This window comes from Liolophura sinensis, chromosome 1, assembly GCF_032854445.1.
Source record: "Liolophura sinensis isolate JHLJ2023 chromosome 1, CUHK_Ljap_v2, whole genome shotgun sequence".
Classification (NCBI taxonomy): domain Eukaryota; kingdom Metazoa; phylum Mollusca; class Polyplacophora; order Chitonida; family Chitonidae; genus Liolophura; species Liolophura sinensis.
The window spans coordinates 94257981-94283006 of NC_088295.1; the positions used below are offsets into that span (position 1 = coordinate 94257981).

General features: G+C 41.5%; 1 protein-coding gene across 2 annotated transcripts; it reads left to right on the forward strand.

The window, feature by feature from the left end:
- The first annotated feature begins 48 nt into the window (after nucleotides 1–48).
- Nucleotides 49–24364, forward strand: LOC135481840 (POU domain, class 2, transcription factor 3-like). Of its 2 annotated transcripts, XM_064761566.1 has the most exons (8): nucleotides 49–250; nucleotides 15591–15679; nucleotides 15941–16228; nucleotides 17306–17440; nucleotides 21304–21537; nucleotides 22320–22460; nucleotides 22655–22727; nucleotides 23089–24364. In XM_064761566.1, exons 1-8 carry the CDS (start codon nucleotides 211–213, stop codon nucleotides 24012–24014), a joined length of 1926 nt encoding a protein of 641 aa, XP_064617636.1. In that variant the 5' UTR covers nucleotides 49–210; the 3' UTR covers nucleotides 24015–24364. The 2 variants fall into 2 exon arrangements, with proteins under 2 accessions (XP_064617636.1, XP_064617637.1); XM_064761567.1 differs by lacking the exon at nucleotides 21304–21537.
- The last annotated feature ends 662 nt before the right edge of the window (nucleotides 24365–25026 follow it).

The following is a 25026-nucleotide window of genomic DNA, read 5'->3' on the forward strand; positions in this document are numbered from 1 at the left end:
AAAACCCAGTGCAAACTGCGAAGCATGTGCTTATTGTGGAATTCCAGGACGTATTTGAAAGGGCGGCGGTCAAATCTGCTTGCTTTGATGGCTCACGTCCATTAGTTTGGAGAAGAAGAAAGCGGAATATCGGTTCTTTGTTTGCATATACTCGGCTTGATTAGTTTCCGTGGTTTGCCGGAGAATAATTGAGAGATTTTATTATTCAAAATGGCGGAGACTTCATCGCGGTCTCCGAATGAAAAGCAAGGTAATAATAGAGATTTTTACATATTCATATTTTACTTTTAGCATAATATATGTGTGTATTGTTGTTTATCGGAGAGCACTAATGACTTTAGTGAAAGAAAGAAACTTGTCAATTAGGGTTTCTGTCGAAATGTCCCCCATACCCATCGGATGTGACTGTGTGGTGCACTGAAGACGGCACTAGTCAAATTCCACATCGAGAAACTGAAAAACGCGCTAAACATGATACTTACATACAGCAAGGCCAGCGCACCCATTACAGTCCGTTGTCAACTACAAGCCACATTCCCACATGATTATCTTTCTGACAGCACTTAATACGTTATCAACATAAATGTAATTATATACCACAATATCTTCGATAGCAAGGGAAGCGAATATTTCTTTTGATTTGAACTAAACCTCAGCAAGATCATGTTTATGCAGTGGCTGAGTGAAAACTGATGCATATTAATACATGTAGTGTGTTGGCGTGTAGATATATTTACAACCTTCTGACCAACAAACATACCAAGCCTTAGTGTTGATTGAACATAGTGTTGTCTTCACATTTTATATTTTAATGGGAAATTAGTGAATTTGGGGCTGAAAAACTGCTAAACAAAATGTTTCTTCATGATTTTATTTTATAACACTCACTTATCAGTGTTAATTCTACAAGTGCCATTTAACATATACATGCACAGAAAGTCTACTGAATAAGAAGTACACCAAGTCAGTTGAAATATAATTAAGAATAAGGGAAAACACAGAGTCATTTGGCAATAAATGGAAAAGGAAGTGTCAAGTTCCTTTTGGAAATAATGACAGTACAGGACGTATATGGTTGTAGATATTTATGGTTTACCGGATGCATGATACATTTTATATTATACCTGTACCATGCAGTTAGTTGTCATGTTGCTGTATCTTTCACTGATGGGATTATTAGGCTGCTTAAGTCATGCTAAAAGTGTACATATATGTCTGTATTTGTTATTTGATATGGTTTGCTTTGCTCTATGTTGGGTTCAAGTCTGTTTCAGCAAAATGCATAAATTCCAATTCACAAGATAAATTGCTTGCTTCTTCACTAAGTCTAACCAACTGCATTCCATGGGTCAAGTAACTAAGTTGGTAGATTCATTGTTAATTCAGAAGTAATTGTGGTTAGGCATAATAATAACATTACAGGAAACAAATGTAGGCCTCCCCCCCACCCCAACACACACACTCCCCTTCCACCTCCCCTCCCTCCCTCTCAACTCCCTTCCCAAAGAAAGCATACTTAGACCCAGTGAAATAAATTCTTGGTTTCATAGTCTGAAAAAGGCTTTTGGGTTTTATTTGCCAAAAAATTGTATTCATCTACCTTGGTACTGGTACTCATTCAATACCGAGGTCCTTGGACAGGTTTACAATTTAGAACAGATGCATTCCTCTCCGGCTGTATGTGGGAAGGTCTTGCAGCAACCCGTAGATGGCAAATTTTAGTGAAATATTCTTGAGTACAGCATAAAATACCAATCAAATAAATAAATAAAAAGCACAGATGCAAGTGTTCAGACTTGATTGATCCACATTTATTCTGTGCAAGTGATATAACTGCAAGAAATGGGGATAAATCTGCGATTGACTGTCCTGACAAACTTTGTTTTCCTGTACAGACATATCAGTGCGAAAGCAACGACAATCCATCATTTTGATTTAAGGTGATGTGAGTTTTGGTCAGGGACATAATCGTATAGTCAGGGAAGGAAAATGTGCATTACTTACTTCATGTGGACTGAACATAGTATACTGTATGTTGTCAGAGGTCCCCAGTATTGTCATGTGGACTGGACTTAGTCCGTGCCACTGTATGTTGTCAGAAGTCTCCATTATTGTCATGTGGAGTAGACTTAGTCCGTGCCACTGTATGTTATCAGAGGTCTTGTTTATAGTCATGTGGACTGAACTTAGTCTGTGCCACTGTATGTTATCAGAGGTCTTGTTTATAGTCATGTGGACTGAACTTAGTCTGTGCTACTGTATGTTGTCAGAGGTCCCCAGTATTGTCATGTGGACTGGACTTAGTCCGTGCCACTGTATGTTGTCAGAAGTCTCCAGTATGGTCACGTGGACTGGACTTAGGCTGTGCTATTGTATGTCGTCAGAGGTCTCCAGTATAGTCATGTGGACTGGCCTTAGTCTGTACCACTGTATGTCGTCAGAGGTGTTACTGATGGTCATGTTGACTGGACTTAGCTGTTGCCACTGTATATTGTCAGAGGTCTCCAGTATAGTCATGTGGAATGGACTTAGCCTGTACTGTATGTTTTCATAGATCTCCAGTATTGTCATGTGGACTGGCCTTCTCTGTGCCACTGTATGTTGTCAGAGGTCTCCAGTATTGTCATGTGGACTGGACTTAGCCTGTGCTACTTTATGTTGTCGGAGATCTCCAGTATTGTCATGTGGACTGGACTTAGCCTGTACTACTGTGTGTTTTTAGAGGTCTCCAGTGTGGTCATGTGGACTGGCCTTAGTCTGTGAAACTGTATGTCGTCAGAGGTGTTACTGATGGTCATGTTGACTGGACTTAGCCTGTACTACTGTATGTTTTCAGAGGTCTCCAGTATTGTCATGTGGAATGGACTTAGCCTGTACTACTGTATGTTGTCAGGGGTCTCCAGCATAGTTATGTGGACTGGGCTTAGTTCATGCCACTGTATGTTGTCAGAGATCTTGTTTATGGTCATGTGAACTAGACTTAGTTGATGCACTGTATGTTGTCACAGATCTTGGTTATGGTGATGTGGACTCTACTTAATGTGTGCCACTGTATGGTGTCAAAGGTCTTATTGATGGTCATGTTGACTGGACTTAGTCCATGCCACTGTATGTTGTCAGAGATCTTGTTTATGGTCATGTGAACTAGACTTAGTCTGTGTCACTGTATGTTGTCAGAGATCTTATTGATGGTCATATTGGCTGGACTTAGCCCATGCCACTGTATGTTGTCAGAGATCTTGTTTATGGTCATGGGGACTAGACTTAGTTAATTCCACTGTATGTTGTCAGGGATATTGTTTATGGTCATATTGACTGGACTTAGTCCGTGCCACTGTATCTTGTCAGAGATCTTGTTTATGGTCATGTGGACTAGATTTAGTTAATGCCACTGTATGTTGTCAGGGATCTTGTTTATGGTCATATTGACTGGACTTAGTCTGTGCCACTGTATCTTGTCAGAGATCTTGTTTATGGTCATGTGGACTAGACTTAGTTAATGCCACTGTATGTTGTCAGAGATCATATTGATGGTCATATTGACTGGACTTAGTCCGTGCCACTGTATCTTGTCAGAGATCTTGTTTATGGTCATGTGGACTAGATTTAGTTAATGCCACTGTATGTTGTCAGGGATCTTGTTTATGGTCATATTGACTGGACTTAGTCTGTGCCACTGTATCTTGTCAGAGATCTTGTTTATGGTCATGTGGACTAGACTTAGTTAATGCCACTGTATGTTGTCAGAGATCATATTGATGGTCATATTGACTGGACTTAGTCCGTGCCACTGTATGCTGTCCGAGATCTTATTGATGGTGATGTGGACTGGACTTAGTGTGTGCCACTGTATGTTGTCAGAGGTCTCCAGTATGGCCATGTGATTGAAAATATCACTAGGAGATGATTGTCATTGTTGTACATATTGCTAAAAGAAATTCTAAATTTTTGAGATGGTTCAGCTAAATCCATTTAAAAATGAGTTGCATTTGACTCCAAACCTCAGTAAATCCATAGGCCTATATTTTCCAAAAAATGTCAGTTAGGAGAATGATTAGAAGGTGAAATCCGTCACTAGTCTAAACTGTCCGCCCGACAAGATAACTTGTAAGTGAGGCAGCACAGGGATTCTCATAATACCTAGTTGGCTAGTGTGAACAATGTGACAGATTGAAAGTGAATTTTAAGTCTAGTAAACCATATGCGATCTTTCTTTCTTTTAATAATCAAATATATGATAAAGTACTCGTAATTCCTAATGATGTGTATGGCAGAATTAAAGTTACATAGTAGGCTGTAAAATTGTAACACAGTGCCGTGTCTCACATTTCAAGTTCACTCAGCACCTCCTGTTGTTTAACCCTACAAGCCGAAGGGGAGGTAACCCTGTCAAAAAAGTGAATCTTCAGCCATGTTTATAAATACATGTGCATGTATAGCAACTTGAGTGAGTGGATGATCAATGGGAAACCCTGGATAAAACTGAACATTCGAATGTCCACTCAAACTTTTTGTAAATGACATTTGAAATAGCAGCAGAATTTTGTCTCTTTAATAAATTTTTTCTTTTCTTTACTAAAGCTTCGTGTACATTTGCATGTGTTTGAAGGCGTATAAAAGAACAAAATTGGTAACCGCTTTGTGTGAGATTAGAGTTGTCAAAGACATCAGTTAGAAGCATACATGTGTTAGTGATCTGTTTAGCAGGGTGCATTTGCAAGTGTCACAGATAATAATGCATTAGCTTCACTTTTGTTTTTGAATCAAAAAATCACGCATAAAAACCAACCCAACTGCATAGTCAGGAAATCCATGCGCATGTCTGTTGAATTGCATGCTATATAAGACGAGAAAAGGAGGTAAGTGTTCAATGTTTTGGGAAAGACGAGGAGAAAAGTTTTGCAAAAAATTTAAATCAAAAAACACAAGCCTTGGTTTGAACTGGCGTGTACATGTATATTTCCTTTTTACATCGTATATTAAGAGATCCCAGAGAAAAAGCAATTTTCTATCAGAAGGTGAGTGACTTGGGACTCCTTGCATTTTATTTCATAAATTTTTAGCTGGTGATGTAAGTCTTTCTAGGGATTTATCTTTACACTACTACCAAACTGAAACATCTCCCATTTGTACCTTTTGTCCTCATAGTTAATAAAGCTGTGAGTTAGTGTCTTTGTGCATCAAACTGCTTATCTTCAAGCTGGTCCACTGTCAGTTTTAACACAGGGATGACAGGGTTGAAAGCGCTGCCTAGCACACAGTAATTTTCCAATTTTAATTTGACACACATATATAACCGCTTAAAGCATTACAACATTGTCTGAAAATTCTCAGCAAATGAGCTCTATGACTGGATGGGATTCTGCTATATTACAGTATGTACAAAAAGTCTGTCACAAAATGTTTCCTCTAAATTCTCCTTTTCTTGTTAGTATTGTATTAAATTTTCTTTTTGAGACTTAATGATGCATCATTTAAACATGCCTATATGTAAAAGTGTGGTTGTGGTGGGGCAGTGCCACACTCGAAATGATGACTCCAAAAAATTAGAGAAGGATTTGAGGCGTTTTACTGAATTATGAGATTTGCGAATACATGCATATATATGAGTGCATGAAATTTTAGGGGTTTGAACAAATAAACATTCGCTGATTTTCACTCGTGTATGCATGTATTTGTATGGCGCCTAACAGGTTTTCTGTCCAGCTACATGTATATACAGTGTACTTTGTTGATAATTTCTTATCTGACACACATGTAGACCAGACCACCTTTTTTGTGAAAGCATGTCCTACATAGGTTGACATGCAGATTATGTTACATGGATGTACTGTACACCTTCCCATTTATATAGAATACATTAGTGCATAGTAATGTTATTACTGACAGAAGAGTGACAGCTGAGCGGTTACCATGTACATATTCACACTAATATGGGTGGGGGATCAGGTTCTAATGGCCCGTGGTTTCTGAAGATACACTGCAGTATTATCACTTAAAGCCACCCTTGGGGAAGGTAGTTTTGAAACCAGTAGTCTTCTAGCTTTCAGGCTATGTATACATGTGTACATATCAGTAACAATTCCTTCCATATTTTGTGTCACAAACCCATAGTAACAGGACAGAGACACTATTTTATTGACGTCTCATTGTAATGGCATCAAATTAAAGGCTAACCAACGTTACAGAATGAATGGCTACATAAGCAAATATATGATTTGCAAAATACTGAGATGTAAAAATGAACACCATTATCTCTGGATGTTATCAATGCTAATTTTTCTTGTTTGCAAATCTGTTAAGTAATCTTTAGCCAGTTGGCAAATTATGTGCCATTGACTTTGGTGAGGAGAGCAACATATTTTCACCTTGTGATATAGGCAGTGTGAATAACACCATTTAGGCATCCATTTGTAACAACATCAACAATATAAGTTGTTCACACGTTGAGAAGGGTATATGGGAATTTAAACCCTGGGTTTAAATCCAAATATATCATGAAAGATGATGTCATTCAGCACAGTAATTCAGCTGTGCAGGGTATATATTATATATACTCCTTGTGGGCGTGGTCTGCAGCTCTGTAAGTGTATGTCAACATTTTAACTGGTCTGTCCAGGAAATGGCAATAGAGAATCCCGCATGATGTAGGGACAAAAAATTTTGCATTGGCCTAAGAGAAAGTGAGCAGCTTTATTTTTGGGGTTTTACATGTACATAAACATGACAAGGCTAACAACCTAATCTGTTTTGCTCTCCATGGGTTTTCGAGATGATGTTCAAAATACTTTTTACAAAGGGTTTAGCCAAGGTAGTTAAAATTTCTGCCACTGGTTGTAGATGAGGTGAAGAATTTAATGTTTTAGACAGTTTTTTTTACATGATGTGAAGAACATGATTTTGTCGTGGAAAAAATGTAAGTGAACACAATAATTTTTACCATGAGTTTGTTGTACATGTACCACCAGGAAGATAACACTGCGTATGAAATATTTCAGATAACTGGGCAAGAACTTGATGTTCAATGTGAGCAACATCTGACGTCCCACTACATGTACATGTGGTATCATGGAGCGTCCTTGGTTTTTCATTCATTCCAGACATCAGTGCATCTTTCAGAAAAAGGCTGTGATTTAATGGATGAAGTTGTCATCGAATTATTGCTGCATCAGTGTAGACACTGGTCAGGACGACAAGCCTGACTTATGTGACTGTTTCACTTACTGATTATAACCAAGTTTATATGCTGCCTCCTGAACAGAAGGTGTGAAGGCTAGGCCAAGTTTGAACATGTCCAGTGTTCCTGGGCTCCTAATACATGTACATGTATACCATTATTACAATGCTGCCTCAGTAAAAGATGCTGCATCAGTAAAAGATGCTGCAGGTGTTTCTGCATGTTGTACTTCTTACTGCGCGTAAATGCCATATATGGTGGCTGCAGTGGCCTCTCCTGTGTGACTGTATGTACTCCACAGAAGAAAATAAAAAAGCAATGACAGTAATACAGTAGTATTGAATTTATGTGTTTCTAATGTAGAAATCAATTCAAATACTTAAAATCCACCTGTCAGTATGAAAAACTAGTAACGGGTTCTTGCTTTGATGAGGTGACTTGTGTGCTTGAAGTTGTTTTACAGAGTTTTGTTTGGTTCCAGTATTTAAAGCTTTAGCTCTGGCCTATCTGCCCTGACAATGTCTGGTTTAGAGATATGGCTGCACTTCACTATTTACACAACACAACAGTATCGTTGTGTGTTTATTGTACCACAGCAATTGTATAAAGAGGTAGATCATGTGTTGTCAGTTTATGTTGAATTAGTATGTTGTGTGGTGGAGTTCTGCTGGGGTAATCTGATACCCTGTTGGTCATGCTGTTTGGTTTTTATCTGGCGGTGTTTGTTCTCAGAACAAAGACATTCCAGCAGACTGGTTTTGGCTGTTGTAGTTAGCTGCCAGAGTTTGGACAGCTTAGATTGTTACACTTGCACATTGGTAAGCTTTTCTGGGCTGGTTTGAAACCTTTCATTTTCCTTGTTCACTCGGCCAGATCTGCATTGATTACTTTATGAAAATGATTCAATAAGAACATTTTCAGTGTGTACTGGGTCAGGATTTCAATCTGCTGGTGCCATACATATTTATGAAGGCTGATTAGCATCTCTGCTGCCAGGTTAGCCTATTTATGAGGCGACATGGCGTTTCTGTTGAGGCACAGATCAGTCAATTCTTATGCATGAGCACGGGCAGGCAAATTCAAGGTTGGAGGGGTCTGCCTGCATATGTAAACAGGGATCAATTTAAACGAAATTCCCCTTCCAGCTGTGTTGAATAGTGATGAGTAGACTTGCTACCAGAATCCCCTAAAAACTAACCGCCCACCTTCTGCAATGTTGCATTGTAACTTGGATATCTGTCCCTTACCACATCAAATGCTTTTCTGTGAGTGATAACACAGACTGCATCCTCCATTCCATGCGTTTGTATTAGCTTTTGATGAAGTCTTTTTTTACTTACCCTAATTCATTTTCTACCCATAATGAACGGACAATTGCTTTTTTTATGCTGTTATCTTTTTTAATGAGTGCCCATACCCAGGCATGGGTTACAGGTTGTATGTTATGCAATGTGAATGGAGGGGACTATTACATGTACATCATGGCAACATTCTGGAAAGAAAAAGATATTGGATGTACAGGTTTTATGTCAAGTGTTACATTGTATTACACAAATACTGAGTACAATAACAAGATTTGTGTAACACAACCTAAGTCCTGTTGCTGCAGCCTTACACTGTGTGGAAAGCTTGGAAAGGTGAAAGATTTTGCATTTTATCTTTGATCTGACTCAAATATGTAGATTGCTAAATTTATTGCAGAAAATCAGATTGATACTTTCCAGTGTTTGACTTTGTTTGACAAGTATATTTTTGAGAATTAGCCAACCTGGTTTCGAAAGAAGTGATGAAATAATCCACTTGGATTCCTGTGCTTTATCTCTAGTCGACCGTGTATTCATGTACATACAGATCTTAAAAGTTATGCAGTTTTTTGCTTGTACATGCAGATAGAAATATGTTTGTAGTGCTTTAAGTTCTCTGAAGCCAAGTTTTTTGTGTTAAGGGTTCAATCCTTCCTATTGGCATTTTGTCTTAGCCTGGCAGAGATTATCTCATTAATTCCCAAAGGTGTGATAAACTAATCTGATCCCAATAATCACTAGTACTCAGCCACAGCCTTATTATTCATTAGCCTTATCACAACTCCAACGAAATGAATACTTGCAATCAATTATGTGTAAATACACTGGCTCTCATGCTTTTTGTCGCTCTTTGGCCACAGTTGACAGTAGTAAGAAAAAAAAAATGATTTTAAATTCTTCCCTTCTCATTTACTAAGGCTTAGGTAATTTTTGAGCAGAAAATCATTTTATTTGGAGATCTACAACTTGCCTGTCGTGCTTGTCTGGAGATTTGCATTAATTGATTAACTTAGGGAGGGTTGAACGGTCACCAGAATACAGAGTAGGTTGTCCTGAACTGGCCAGACCCTCCAAATAACCTCTGAAATGTCTCTCTCTGCCCTTCCTCATTTGAGTGAAAAGGATTTATTGTGGCTGTCTTTGAGCCTCGCAGTAGGGAATCGGGGAACAGTAAACCCAAAGACGCTGGTGTTTGTGTCATCTTTTCGTTGCTTGTAGACATCTGACCAGGCGAACTGGTGCACCCCGTAGGAGCCCCTTGGTTAGGTGGACCACATTTGAATGTCATAAATATGCATTCCCACAGCCTGCTAGTGATGGCCAATTACTTTGACAGAGCTGGGATAATGTTGTGTCCAGTTATGAAATCAGGCCCGCAGCTTTGCCAGCCTACATGTGGGCACTTTTGAGATACATTTGTCCCAGAGAAAAATTTACCAACCGTGGAAGATTTTGAAATGATTTTTTGGATATCTTCTGTCTGATTTCTAATTCAGCATAGAAACTGTCAGAAACACTTGTCAAGAAAATGTGGCTCTTTCTTCGTGTGATTTGGCAAGTTTGCATGTTGGAAGAGGTACATCAGTGTTTTGTGGATGAGAATTTGAAGATGAAGAAAGTTTTAGTTTGTGATTTCAATGAGTAAGTGGTTTACTACACATGTGTTAACGGAGCTCGCCTGCTACGAGCATGTACTGGTACAATCACAGACAATTGGCCAGGATGGGAAGTCCTTATCACCATAGGAATAAGCGCAAGGAAACCAGGCCAAAGAGGAAAGGTAAAGGGATGAAAGAGACAATCAGTGGGGTGATACGTGGATTTCTTTAAATTGTTCTTAACGCAAAAAATAGTGAGTACACATGTACTCTAAACTATCATACACAAGGCAGTTGCTAACTATGCTGTAGAAAAGTCAGAAAGCGAGTGTCCTTCCTCAAAGACTTCACAGTGTATATTTTGTGTGTAGAGGACGTCCATAATTGTTGTGTGAAAAGAAAATCCACATTTTGTGTGTGTAAAGAAACTGTGTACTTGCATTTGAAGAAAATCTGTATTGTGTGTGAACAAAGTTTATAATGTGTGTGAAAGTCTGTTTTGTATGTGAAGCCATTCTGTATTTTGTGTATGTGAAATCCTATATATTTTGTGTAAAATAAGTCCATATCTTGTGTGTGATGAAAGTCTGTATTTTGTGTGCAAAAAGGTATTGTGTATGAAGAAAGTCTGTACTTTGAAGCAGACCTGCATTTGTAATGTGGCTGATGACAGTGGGTGCCTTGTGAAAGCAGGTCCAGATGAAGTATTTGTTTGGCCATGTATAACAGTACCACTGACAGTAGAAAGATGCAAAGTATAATCTCATTACACACACTTTCATATTAATGTAAATTTTTCATCAGTTTGTGGATCAGACACTTATTCTTTGTCAGTCCTAAGTTTAGCAAGATCAGCTTAAATTGATGTGGACGGGCTAAAGCCCTTTTTTGGTGCTGTGGAACTGGAAAGGCGGTCAGAAAACTGCCTTGACAGTGTAGATGTACAATATGGCAATAATTCACTCATTCTATACACATGTATTATGGGGTAAACATTCCATGTAATGTCAGGCCATGTACCAGGAGTATGGTGGACAGCATGGGTATGGGGATAAAATTCAGGCATTATTCATGCAGTTGGTTAGATGACATTTGTAATGATCATATTGCAGTCATAATATGGGTACATGTACACTAATGTGAAGCACAGTCTATTTTGTACATGTACATGTAGTTAGTACACTGTTGTACATGTACATGCAATAACACAGACAGTTGAAAAGTAGGGGTATGGTATACCTCACTTTACATGTACTTGCAATAACACAGACAGTTGAATAGTAGGCCTTTGGTATACCTCACTTTACATGTACATGCAATAACACAGACAGTTGAATAGTAGGCGTTTGGTATACCTCACTTGAAATGTACATGCAATAACACAGACAGCTGAATAGTAGACGTATGGTATACCTCACTTTACATGTACTTGCAATAACACAGACAGTTGAATAGTAGGGGTTTGGTATACCTCACTTTACATGTACATGCAATAACACAGACAGTTGAATAGTAGGCATTTGGTATAAATCACTTCATATGTACATGCAATAACACAGACAGTTGAATGGTAGGCGTATGGTATACCTCACTTTACATGTACTTGCAATAACACAGACAGTTGAATAGTAGGGGTATGGTATACCTCACTTTACATGTACTTGCAATAACACAGACAGTTGAATGAATAGTAGGCCTTTGGTATACCTCACTTTACATATACATGCAATAACACAGACAGTTGAATAGTAGGCCTTTGGTATACCAAACTTTACATGTACATGCAATAACACAGACAGTTGAATGGTAGGCGTTTGGTATACCTCACTTTACATGTACATGCAATAAGACAGACAGTTGAATAGTAGGCATTTGGTATACCTCACTTTACATGTACATGCAATAACACAGACAGTTGAATAGTATGCGTATGGTATACCTCTACATGCAATAACACAGACAGTTGAATAGTAGGCGTTTGGTATACCTCACCTTATATATATACATGCAATAAGACAGACAGCTGAATAGTAGGCATATGGTATACCTCACTTTACATGTACATGCAATAACACAGACAGTTGAATAGTTGTCTTTTTGTATACCTCACTTTACATGTACATGCAATAACACAGACAGTTAAGGAGTAGACTTTTGGTATACCTCACTTTACATGTACTTGCAATAACACAGACAGTTGAATAGTAGGCCTTTGGTATACCTCACTTTATATGTACATGCAATAACACAGGCGGTTGAATGGTAGGCGTTTGGTATACCTCACTTTACATGTGCATACAATAACACAGACAGTTGAATGGCAGGCGTTTGGTATACCTCACTTCATATGTACATGCAATAACACAGACAGTTGAATAGTAGGCATATGGTATACCTCACTTTACATGTACATGCAATAACACAGTTGAATAGTAGGCGTTTGGTATACCTCACTTCATATGTACATGCAATAACACAGACAGTTGAATAGTAGGCATTTGGTATACCTCACTTCATATGTACATGCAATAACACAGACAGTTGAATGTTAGGCGTTTGGTATACCTCACTTCATATGTACATGCAATAACACAGACAGTTGAATAGAAGGGGTATGGTATACCTCACTTACATGTACTTGCAATAACACAGACAGTTGAATAGTAGGCATTTGATATACCTCACTTCATATGTACATGCAATAACACAGTTGAACAGTAGGCGTATAGTATAGCTCACTTCATATGTACATGCAATAACACAGACAGTTGAATGGTTGGCATTTGGTATACCTCACTTCATATGTACATGCAATAAGACAGACAGTTGAATGGTAGGCATTTGGTATACTTCACTTCATATGTACATGCAATAACACAGACAGTTGTATGGTAGGCGTATGGTATACCTCACTTCATATGTACATGCAATGACACAGTTGAATAGTAGTCAGTTGGTATCCCTCACTTTACATGTACATGCAATAACACAGACAGTTGAATGGTAGGCATTTGGTATACCTCACTTTAAATGTACATGAACAAGTTGTTTTTATGCACATTTTATTTGAGTAAAAGTGATTTGTGATGAACTGATAAATTTGCACATTATCAAAGATTATGTGAATGTAATATGTTAGAACACCTGATACATTAATATTGTTTGCCATATTATGTGTCACATAATGTCATGTGTAGTATCACGTAATATACATGTGTTAAGTCAGCCGTTCAGTTAATGTTAATTTGGTAGGAATTACATAATATTTGGATCAGATTTGGCTGTTGTTCTGTAAATATGGGTTGAAATGTCACAATATTGGAAGATATTCAATTTTCTGAAGCTAAATCTTATCTGAACCATATGGTACACCAGCATGTGAAGCTTAATCTTCCCTGTGCTGATCTCTCAGCCATAGGGAGCACCAGAATGTGAAGTTTCGTCTTCCTTGTGTTCATCTCTGAGCCATATGGTACACTGGCATGTGACGGTATGTCTTCCCTGTGCTGATCTGTGAGCCATATGGTACACCAGCATGTGAAGTTTTGTCTTCCTTGTGTTCATCTCTGAGCCATATGGCACACTGGCATGTGAAGGTATGTCTTCCCTGTGCTGATCTCTGAGCCATATGGTACACCAGCATGTGAAGTTTTGTCTTCCTTGTGTTCATCTCTGAGCCATATGGTACACTGGCATGTGAAGGTATGTCTTCCCTGTGCTGATCTGTGAGCCATATGGTACACTGGCATGTGAAGGTATGTCTTCCCTGTGCTGATCTCTGAGCCATATGGTACACTGGCATGTGACGGTATGTCTTCCCTGTGCTGATCTCTGAGCCATATGGTGCACCAGCATGTGACGGTATGTCTTCCCTGTGCTGATCTCTGAGCCATATGGTACACTGGCATGTGAAGGTATGTCTTCCCTGTGCTGATCTCTGAGCCATATGGTACACTGGCATGTGACGGTATGTCTTCCCTGTGCTGATCTCTGAGCCATATGGTACACCAGCATGTGAAGGTATGTCTTCCCTGTGCTGATCTCTGAGCCATATGGTACACCAGCATGTGACGGTATGTCTTCCCTGTGCTGATCTCTGAGCCATATGGTACACCAGCATGTGAAGGTATGTCTTCCCTGTGCTGATCTCTGAGCCATGTGGTACACCAGCATGTGAAGGTATGTCTTCCCTGTGCTGATCTGTAACCCATATGGCACACCAGCATGTGAAGTTTCGTCTTCACTGTGTTCATCTCTGAGCCATATGGTACACTGCCATGTGAAGGTACGTCTTCCCTGTGCTGATCTGTAAGCCATATGGCACACCAGCATGTGACGGTATGTCTTCCCTGTGCTGATCTCTGAGCCATATGGTACACTGGCATGTGAAGGTATGTCTTCCCTGTGCTGATCTCTGAGCCATATGGTATACTGGCATGTGACGGTATGTCTTCTCTGTGCTGATCTCTGAGCCATATGGTGCACCAGCATGTGAAGGTATGTCTTCTCTGTGCTGATCTCTGAGCCATATGGTGCACCAGCATGTGAAGTTTCGTCTTCACTGTGTTCATCTCTGAGCCATATGGTACACTGGCATGTGAAGGTATGTCTTCCCTGTGCTGATCTCTGAGCCATATGTTACACCAGCATGTGACGGTATGTCTTCCCTGTGCTGATCTCTGAGCCATATGGTACACCAGCATGTGAAGGTATGTTTTCCCTGTGCTGATCTCTGAGCCATATGGTACACTGGCATGTGAAGGTATGTCTTCCCTGTGCTGATCTCTGAGCCATATGGTACACTGGCATGTGAAGGTATGTTTTCCCTGTGCTGATCTCTGAGCCATATGGTACACTGGCATATGAAGGTATGTCTTCCCTGTGCTGATCTCTGAGCCATATGGTACACTGGCATGTGAAGGTATGTCTTCCCTGTGCTGATCTCTGAGCCATGTGGTACACCAGCATGTGACGGTATGTCTTCCCTGTGCTGATCTCTGAGCCATATGGTACACTGGCATATGAAGGTATGTCTTCCCTGTGCTGATCTCTGAGCCATATGGTACACTGGCATGTGAAGGTATGTCTTCCCTGTGCTGATCTCTGAGCCATATGGTACACTGGCATGTGAAGGTATGTCTTCCCTGTGCTGATCTCTGAGCCATATGGTGCACCAGCATGTGAAAGTATGTCTTCCTTGTGCTGATCTCTGAGCCATATGGTACACCAACATGTGAAAGTATGTCTTCCTTGTGCTGAATGATGAGCCATAAAGGATACTGTGCAGTCTCCCAACTTAAAATAGCAAATCTTGATCTAACAATTAGGCTGCTTTTTAGAGCTGTGCATATTGATGCGCACACATATAGAAGATACAATTACTGCTCTCATACAATTGCTGCTCTCTTGAGAGGACATCAGTGATGCAGGTCATGTCCTCATAAGGTACAAATAAGTTTTGTCATCCATGTACAACAATATACACAGATGTGCTGCTTTTGTGTTTTGTAGCTCCCGGAATGAATGGGGATGTTGTGGAACGTGGTGAGGAGGGGAACTCCACCAATGGACAGGATGACCAACTGAAGCCTCTTAATCTGGTAAGCTCATCAACTGATCTTGTTCATGTGATATCACTGCCTCTGCTATGTGCTCATCTCTGAACTTCGCCAGTCACTCTATCCCATCAAAGCTTGTATATTCACCAGGTTTCATTTAAGATTAGGATGTTGAATCTGTGTTGAAAGTGTCTTTGTGAAATGTTTCATCACACATCTTCTGTTAGTTATGGATGGTGCCCACATTGACGTTACCTGTGTGATATTACCAGACTGCATGTAGTATTTTACCTTTACTTTAAGGCAACGAGCAGTAGCGCAGGTACAGTTGCAGCCCGGACTGTGTCAGCAGCGGCGACCCTTCAACCCATTATGACACTGGCTCAGACAACACTGCAGACGCAGCTGGCGCGCACACAGCTGCCCGGGGGCGTCACCCAGATGGTACAGGCGCAGCCCATCCAGATACAGGCGCAAGATGTCTCCCAGCAGACCCAGGTGACTGTCCAGCAAATCGCGCAGGCCCTCTCCCAGCAGATGCCTTACTCACAAGGAGGATTCATCATACAGTCCCAGTTTGGCCAGCAGGTGGTAGTATTTATACCTACATCTGCCATGTGTTTATGTGTCAAATTTCCTGCCAGGACCAAATTATTTGTATACATTCCTTTATTTGCTGACTGATGGATTAGAATAACTTTGAACCACAAAAGTGTTTTTCCTCATACCAAACTCCTGCATTCACTTTTTGTCAGCTGACAAGCTGTGATGTCTGCCATTGTACCATTGTGTCAAAATGCAACTCAGTCAGTCAGTAAAAGGAACACAAGTCCTAGGCTGAGGCATATACATGCATGGTTTGGAATGGTGTGACGAGAGAAAACTGCAGCACACTGTAAGTCATTTGTGAACATTAGACCTGGTGCCTTTCTTGTTTAGCACTGGCAACACTCAGTACATGTACTTGTATATCCACTCATGATTAATGTCAGGTTGTTATCTCCATGTATCTCCACTCATGATGAATGTCAGGTTGTTATCTCCATGTATCTCCACTCATGATTAATGTCAGGTTGTTATCTCCATGTATCTCCACTCATGATGAATGTCAGGTTGTTATCTCCATCTATTTCCAATCATTGTGAATGTCAGGTTGTTATCTCCATGTGTCTCCACTCATGATGAATGTCAGGTTGTTATCTCCATGTGTCTCCACTCATGATGAATGTCAGTTTGTTATCTCCATGTATCCCCACTCATGATGAATGTCAGTTTGTTATCTCCATGTATCTCCACTCATGATGAATGTCAGGTTGTTATCTCCATGTATCTCCACTCATGATTAATCTCAGGTTGTTATCTCCATGTATTTCCAATCATTGTTAATGTCAGGTTGTTATCTCCATGTATCTCCACTCATGATACATGTCAGGTTGTTATCTCCATGTATCTCCACTCATGATGAATGTCAGGTTGTTATCTCCATGTGTCTCCACTCATGATGAATGTCAGGTTGTTATCTCCATGTATCTCCTCTCATGATGAATGTCAGTTTGTTATCTCCATGTATCTCCACTAGGCTGTTCTTTATGACACTTGTACCTGATGGCTTACCTCTACAGTTAATCATGTGAATCATTGAGATTGTTTTTATTCTCTTCCTCACAGATTCCTATGGCCACACAGATACCTGGTAACTTTCAGCTCTCAGCAGTGGATCTCCAGCAAATACAACAACAACTTCAGCAGCACCAGCAGCAGTTACAACAACAACAGCAGCAAATACAGCAGCAGGTGGTACAGGTCAGTTTCTGCTTACTGGTAGCAAAATGACTGTGGCCGGCAAATTCATATAGAACCCATACTTTTGGTGAATTCAGTTTTAGAAATTGTCATATATGGCTTACTGCATGCTAACCCTAACAGTCTTAATTGAGCCACTGCCCTTGAACTTAGTTGATTATCATTTCTGATCTCTTTGAGAGCACTGCAGCACACTGTAAGTCATTTGTGTCAGAGTTTTTCTTTGAGATCAGGGATTTTTGAAAGGCCTACAGGAAGTAGCAGTATTTTAATCTAAAGTCCAGAATGAGCCAGGTTGGTGTGGTTCTTTGTAGCCATATGTGTGATTGGAATAACAGTGTATAAAAACTTTACTTTGGAATGTAGAACTAACACTTTCACATTGTTTTTCTGTGTAGTATGATGGCTAACATGGGCTTGACAGACCACTGATTGCACCTAATCATTAATTGATTCTCTATTGATTATTGAGTTTTGGTTGAGCTTCCATGTTCACATTCCAAATATCTTAGAAGCTCATCCATAAATTTATTCAACATTAACACTAACCTTCAGTGTGGCAGGACTGCCCAAGGCAGTTGTCTTTTGTCAGGTAGTTTAACTGTAGACTGCATGTCTTCTAGTCCTTCAGTTTGGGAGCATTTGCATAGCAGAATGCACCAGAAGATATATGTTGGTCATTGTACAATATATAAATCTCAGGACCTGGAGGTGGACTGGGAGTTATCCATGTGACAAGTTAAATTTACAGATGGTAGGAAGGAGAGATAAAGGCACCGGTATGATGAGGTCCTAAATGAGACAGTGGTTAACAGTAGTAATCAGGTGGTAAGATATAGTCTACATGACACAAAGCCTACTGGGAGGGTAACATGTAGCCTATGTGAGGATGGTGATGAGGCCGTAACATGTAGCCTATGTGTGACAGTGGTGATGAGGCAGTAACATGTAGCCTATGTGTGACAGTGGTGATGAGGCGGTAACATGTAGCCTATGTGTGACAGTGGTGATGAGACGGTAACATGTAGCCTATGTGTGACAGTGGTGATGAGGCAGTAACGTGTAGCCTATGTGTGACAGTGGTGATGAGGCAGTAACATGTAGCCTATGTGTGACAGTGGTGATGAGGCAGTAACATGTAGCCTATGTGTGACAGTGGTGATGAGGTGGTAACATGTAGCCTGTGTGTGACAGTGGTGATGAGGTGGTAACATGTAGCCTATGTGTGACAGTGGTGATGAGGCAGTAACATGTAGCCTATGTGTGACAGTGGTGATGAGGCGGTAACATGTAGCCTATGTGTGACAATGGCGATGAGGCGGTAACATGTAGCCTATGTGTGACATTGGTGATAAGACGGTAACATGTAGCCTGTGTGTGAGGGTGGTGATTAGGTGGTAACATGTAGCCTATGTGTGACAGTGCTGATGGGGCGGTAACATGTAGCCTATGTGTGACATTGGTGATGAGGCAGTAACGTGTAGCCTGTGTGTGAGGGTGGTGATGGGGCGGTAACATGTAGCCTATGTGTGACAATGATGATGAGGTGGTAACATGTAGCCTGTGTGTGAGGGTGGTGATGAGGTGGTAACATGTAGCCTTTGTGTGACAGCGGCGATGAGGCGGTAACATGTAGCCTATGTGTGACCGTGGTGATGGGGCGGTAACATGTAGCCTATGTGTAACAGTGGTGATGAGGCGGGTAACATGTAGCCTATGTGTGACAGTGGTGATGAGGCGGTAACATGTAGCCTATGTGTGACAGTGGTGATGATGTGGTAACATGTAGCCTATGTGTGAGGGTGATGATGAGGCGGTAACATGTAGCCTGTGTGTGAGGGTGGTGATGAGGTGGTAACCTATGTGTGACAGTGGTGATGAGGCGGTAACATGTAGCCTATGTGTGATAGTGGTGATGAAGTGGTAACATGTAGCCTGTGTGTGAGGGTGGTGATGAAGTGGCAACATGTAGCCTGTGTGTGACAGTGGTGATGAGGCGGTAACGTGTAGCCTGTGTGTGACAGCGGTGATGAGGTGGTAACATGTAGCCTATGTGTGACAGTGGTGATGGGGCGGTAACATGTAGCCTATGTGTGACAGTGGTGATGATGCGGTAACATGTAACCTATGTGTGACAGTGATGATGAGGTGGTAACATGTAGCCTATGTGTGAGGGTGGTGATGAGGCGGTAACATGTAGCCTATGTGTGTGAGGGTGGTGATGAAGTGGCAACATGTAGCCTGTGTGTGACGGTGGTGATGAGGCGGTAACGTGTAGCCTATGTGTGACAGCGGTGATGAGGTGGTAACATGTAGCCTATGTGTGACAGTGGTGATGAGGCGGTAACATGTAGCCTATGTGTGACCGTGGTGATGGGGTGGTAACATGTAGCCTATGTGTGACAGTGGTGATGAGGCGGTAACGTGTAGCCTATGTGTGACAGTGGTGATGAGGCGGTAACATGTAGCCTGTGTGTGACAGTGGTGATGAGGTGGTAACATGTAGCCTATGTGTGACAGTGGTGATGAGGCGGTAACGTGGAGCCTATGTGTGACAGTGGTGATGATGCGGTAACATGTAGCCTGTGTGTGACAGTGATGATGAGGTGGTAACATGTAGCCTATGTGTGAGGGTGGTGATGAGGCGGTAACATGTAGCCTATGTGAGGGTGGTGATGAGGCGGTAACATGTAGCCTATGTGTGACAGTGATGATGAGGCGGTAACATGTAGCCTATGTGTGAGGGTGGTGATGAGGCGGTAACATATAGCCTGTGTGTGAGTGTGGTGATGAGGTGGTAACATGAAGGCTATGTGTGAGGGTGGTGATGGGGCGGTAACATGTAGCCTATGTGTGACAGTGGTGATGAGGCGGTAACATGTAGCCTATGTGTGACCGTGGTGATGGGGTGGTAACATGTAGCCTATGTGTGACAGTGGTGATGAGGTGGTAGCGTGTAGCCTATGTGTGACAGTGGTGATGAGGCGGTAACATGTAGCCTATGTGTGACAGTGGTGATGATGCGGTAACATGCAGCCTGTGTGTGAGTGTGGTGATGAGGTGGTAACATGTAGCCTATGTGTGACAATGGTGATGAGGCGGTAACATGTAGCCTATGTGTGACAATGGTGATGAGGCGGTAACATGTAGCCTATGTGTGACAGTGGTGATGAGGCGGTAACATGTAGCCTATGTGTGACATCGGTGATGAGGCGGTAACATGTAACGTATGTGTGACCGTGGTGATGAGGCGGTAACATGTAGCCTATGTGTGACAGTGATGATGAGGTGGTAACATGTAGCCTGTGTATGAAGGTGGTAATGAGGCGGTAACATGTAGCCTATGTGTGACAGTGGTGATGAGGCAGTAACATGTAGCCTATGTGTGACCGTGGTGATGGGGTGGTAACATGTAGCCTATGTGTGACAGTGGTGATGAGGTGGTAGCGTGTAGCCTATGTGTGACAGTGGTGATGAGGTGGTAACATGTAGCCTATGTGTGAGTGGTAATAAAGTTTTAACATGTAGTCTGTGTGTCACAGGGATAAAGAGGTGGTAAGATAGTGTGCATGACACATACAGTGGTAATGGGGTGGTAGGATGTAGTCTACGTGGCATACAATGGTAATGAGGTGGTAAGACGCAGTCTGCTGGGCAAACAGTTGTAATGGGGTGGTAAGATGTCGGCTTTATAGGGCACTGTGGCAATGAGGTGTTGAGATATATCATTTTTAGTAAAGTGGTGTAATGAGGTTGTAAGATGTAGTTTGCATAGAGCAGTGTCAGTGGTAGTGAGGGTGTAAGATGTATTACATGTAAGTGTGAGACCCTGTGATAATGGAGGATGATGTGTTGTTGTGCAGGCACAGCAACAGCTCCAGGGGCCCACGACGACAGCCACTAAAGTGACACCGACAGTACTGCAAGCCCAGGTGTTGAGTCCAGGGCTAACTAAGGTGTCAGCCAGCCCTCAGTTGATCCAGCAGGTCACCACCCCAGGGCAGGCCACGCCCGTCCCAAATCTTCAGCAGTTTGTATTCGTCAATCCCAGCCCACAGGCCAGCGGTATCCAGCCCCAGCTGCTTTTTCCCAACCAGGTCAGCGCAGCACAGGGCTTGTCTCAACATCACCAGGCTCGTCTAACATCTATATTGTGTCTCACTTGGTGCAGATTCCTATTCCTGTTACCTACTTCATCTGCAGTAACATCTATTACAATGGCCACTGCTGTTCATCCAATCCATTTCCTGCTTTCTTATTGTGGGCACTGAAGTCTGTACCTCTTAACTTTAATCCATGTGTTTGTGGTTTGATATGATTGGTCTCACCATTTCAAAAAGGAGCTAATGGACAGGCTGGAAGTAGGTGTCATTTTAGATGTAGAAAGCAAGGAATCAGTATAGGAAGCAGCTTCTAGATCTGACTCTAGGGAGATTGGGCACGAAACCTGTGTACATTGTAGTACTGAGGGGAAACTTGCTGATATTTGCACCTTCTATTGTAATGCCTGATAAAATATAAGTATTTAACCAAAACATACATGATTGTGATGGGTGGCAGAGCTGTTTACAGAGCTTCATAAGTGAGATTCTCTTTTGCTGTGGGGTTAATTTTCTGAACTGTTTGAGTTCATACCAGTGTTTTACTGTAGGATTTACTGCCATAATACTCTAATCATTACTGTCAAAATTATTTGTTTGTTCACAGTTTCATCTAACCTCTCTGTTCATTGAGTTATTTTAACATTTGTACCTGTGTTGAAGCTCATGTTATGGGGTAATTTTTTATCCATATACTTTCAGCTAGTTTTGTGGCATTAATATAACATTATACAGAGGTGTTGATGTTAAGTTGTCCCCAATGTTTTCTCTCCCATCAGAGCATTGTACAGGGAGTGACACCATCAGCGACCTCTCCACAGACAGGCACCACTGTCACTGTAACACCTCAACCCTTGGTTGTCTCCCCTTCCTCACCCAACACCAGCCAGTCTCAGCCCACTGTACAGCCAGTGCCACTTGTGAGTTACCCTTATGTTTATCAGTCATCATTATCAAGTCTGTCTCTTTAGAATAAATGTTTCCTTGTCTTTTGCTTTATAGCATTTCTCAGTTAATAACTAGACTTTAAAGGCGATCAAGTCACTGACTCTTTATACATGTGAATAGATTTGGGTCAGATCATCGTTTGTACAATGGACTTCTGTCATTTCAGCCAGAAGAAAACATTGATTTAGAAGAGTTGGAGCAGTTTGCGAAAACATTCAAGAGGAGGAGGATTGAATTGGGTAAAAACAGCAGTTGTTAAATAATGCTTCTAAATAAATACATTGTTAAAACGATGAAAAAAAGAGGAACACTGGAGATACTGCAGGGCAGAACTAGTGCATTTTCATATGTGTGATGTTGCATACACCATTTGTGAAAGAGTATATTAACAGTTGACAGCTCATAGTTTGTGTGTTATTTTAGAGATGAGCATCCTGTGTGAGACTTTTGCGAGTTTGTATGCACACGTGTATTCATCTTAGCCTGATTGCAGGTAACTGAATACGGAGTAGGTGTTTAACTGTTTTATTTCACGTTATTTATGACACTGACACTTGTGGATACAGTGATTACATTTGAGTTTTCTTGTCTCTGCCTCAGGTTTTACCCAGGGGGACGTTGGCCTGGCTATGGGCAAACTCTACGGCAATGATTTCAGTCAGACCACCATCTCTCGGTTTGAGGCTCTCAACCTTAGCTTTAAGAACATGTGTAAGCTGAAGCCGTTGTTGTACAAGTGGTTGGAGGATGCCAACACGATGACCTCTAACCCCAGTGTGTTAGCAGGGTCTCCGGTCAGTTCGGACTCCATTAACAGGAGGAGGAAGAAGCGCACAAGTATCGACTCCTCCATACGTGTTGCCATGGAGAAGAGCTTCTTGCAGAACCCCAAACCCACGTCTGAGGAGATCGGCATCCTGGCCGACAGCTTGACTATGGAGAAGGAAGTGGTGCGTGTGTGGTTTTGCAATCGGAGACAGAAGGAGAAACGCATCAACCCTCCGTCTTCACTCACCAATGCTCAGCTTCAGATCATGAGCCTTAACCATGTGACTAGCGGGCTTGTGCCCACCTCCCCTGTCACCCAAATCGTGGGCAGTCCAGGCTCTGTGGTCTCCACAGTAACTACACCAACCATGGCTGTGGGGGTACCCTCGGCGATGACCCTTCCCGTCAGTGTGTCCCCCTCATCGCACAGCACCGCAGCGTCAAACTCTGTGAGCATCTCCACACCGTCATCTGCTCACTCTGCCAAGTCTCTGCCAGGCAGCATTTTAAACACAAACTCTGCGGTAACAGTGAGTCTCGCTAACTCTGGTGGGGGCACACCGGTGAAGCTGACCTTACCCCCTGGCATGACGCTGTCCAGTGTCAATCAGACCCCTCTGAATATGACCACAGCAAATCCAAACTTAGTGTTAACGCCAGTGGCTAGCACCAAGTCAAACTCTACCTCAACCAATGCACAACCCATCGTCCTCAGTGCTGCTGCCCTCTCTACTATAGCCTCAAAAAGTACGGCATAGCGCGACTGCAGTCTGAGCTAACGAGCATCAAAGAATTCCACTTTGTACAGCATTTCTGATACGGACCACATCTCACTAGTGTTAACTGCTGGTGGACTAAATATTTCCTTATTTTTGTCCTTATTGCCTTGACTTTTATGGTATGTCTCAAGGAATACACTCTGTTGGTAAGTTGCCAGTCTATTGGTGTTACTGACAATCTTGCAGGTAGATATCAGAAAATGTGATATCTGTAGGAAATTAACCCAGAGACACAGGCCTGCTCAGTGTATCTTCCAAGCCAGAATGTGGCTGTCCACATACAATCTAAGTGCTTCAGCATCTGATGATAGGGTACGTGTAGCTCACAGACCGGGAACAGAGCAGATTTTATTTTGAGTTCTTTTTTTCTTAATTGTTTTTTTTTTTTTTTTTTTAATATGCATGTTAATTTTCCTGAACGTTAAGTCAAATGTGATTACCCAAAGCGTCCCAGACAAATAGGTGAGGACTGAGGAATTCACCATGGGTCATGTGAAGTGTGAAGGATCACATGTGCCATTGACTTGTAAACACTGCGATCAGCAGCCTAACATTTACATTACTCTTTCACATCATTGCCCTTCACACTCGTCACATTGATCATGAAACAGTAAAAACCAATCATCATATCAAGAGAAAGCAATACTTTCTGTTTATGGTTTCAATTATTTGTTTATTGTAATAATTTGCATAATATACATGTAGACAAACAATGGACGGGTAAAACCGTTGGGTGAAGGTTATGCCTGTGTGGTTTTTGTATATTTGATGACTTTTTATCACTGTGAGCGAATGTTGTGCCATACTTTTGTCTCTGGTTCTCTGTACTCATCATTATAAGTCTTGTCCACCCTACCACCACCCATCATCCCCCCCTCCCCCTCCCCCCACCAAAAATATGTCATTCATTTTTCTTTGTCAGAGCAGAAGTCTTGCTTTATGACATGTGGGTGAGACATTTAGTTCTTGTTGAAATACTATGTCAGGATAG

Coding starts and splice junctions, on each gene's coding strand:
- LOC135481840 (XM_064761566.1), top strand. CDS start 211: ATGGCGGAGACTTCATCGCGGTCTCCGAATGAAAAGCAAG. Junction 17,441..21,303: donor TACAGCAGCAGGTGGTACAG/GTCAGTTTCTGC, acceptor GTTGTTGTGCAG/GCACAGCAACAGCTCCAGGG. Junction 22,461..22,654: donor CTGTACAGCCAGTGCCACTT/GTGAGTTACCCT, acceptor CTGTCATTTCAG/CCAGAAGAAAACATTGATTT.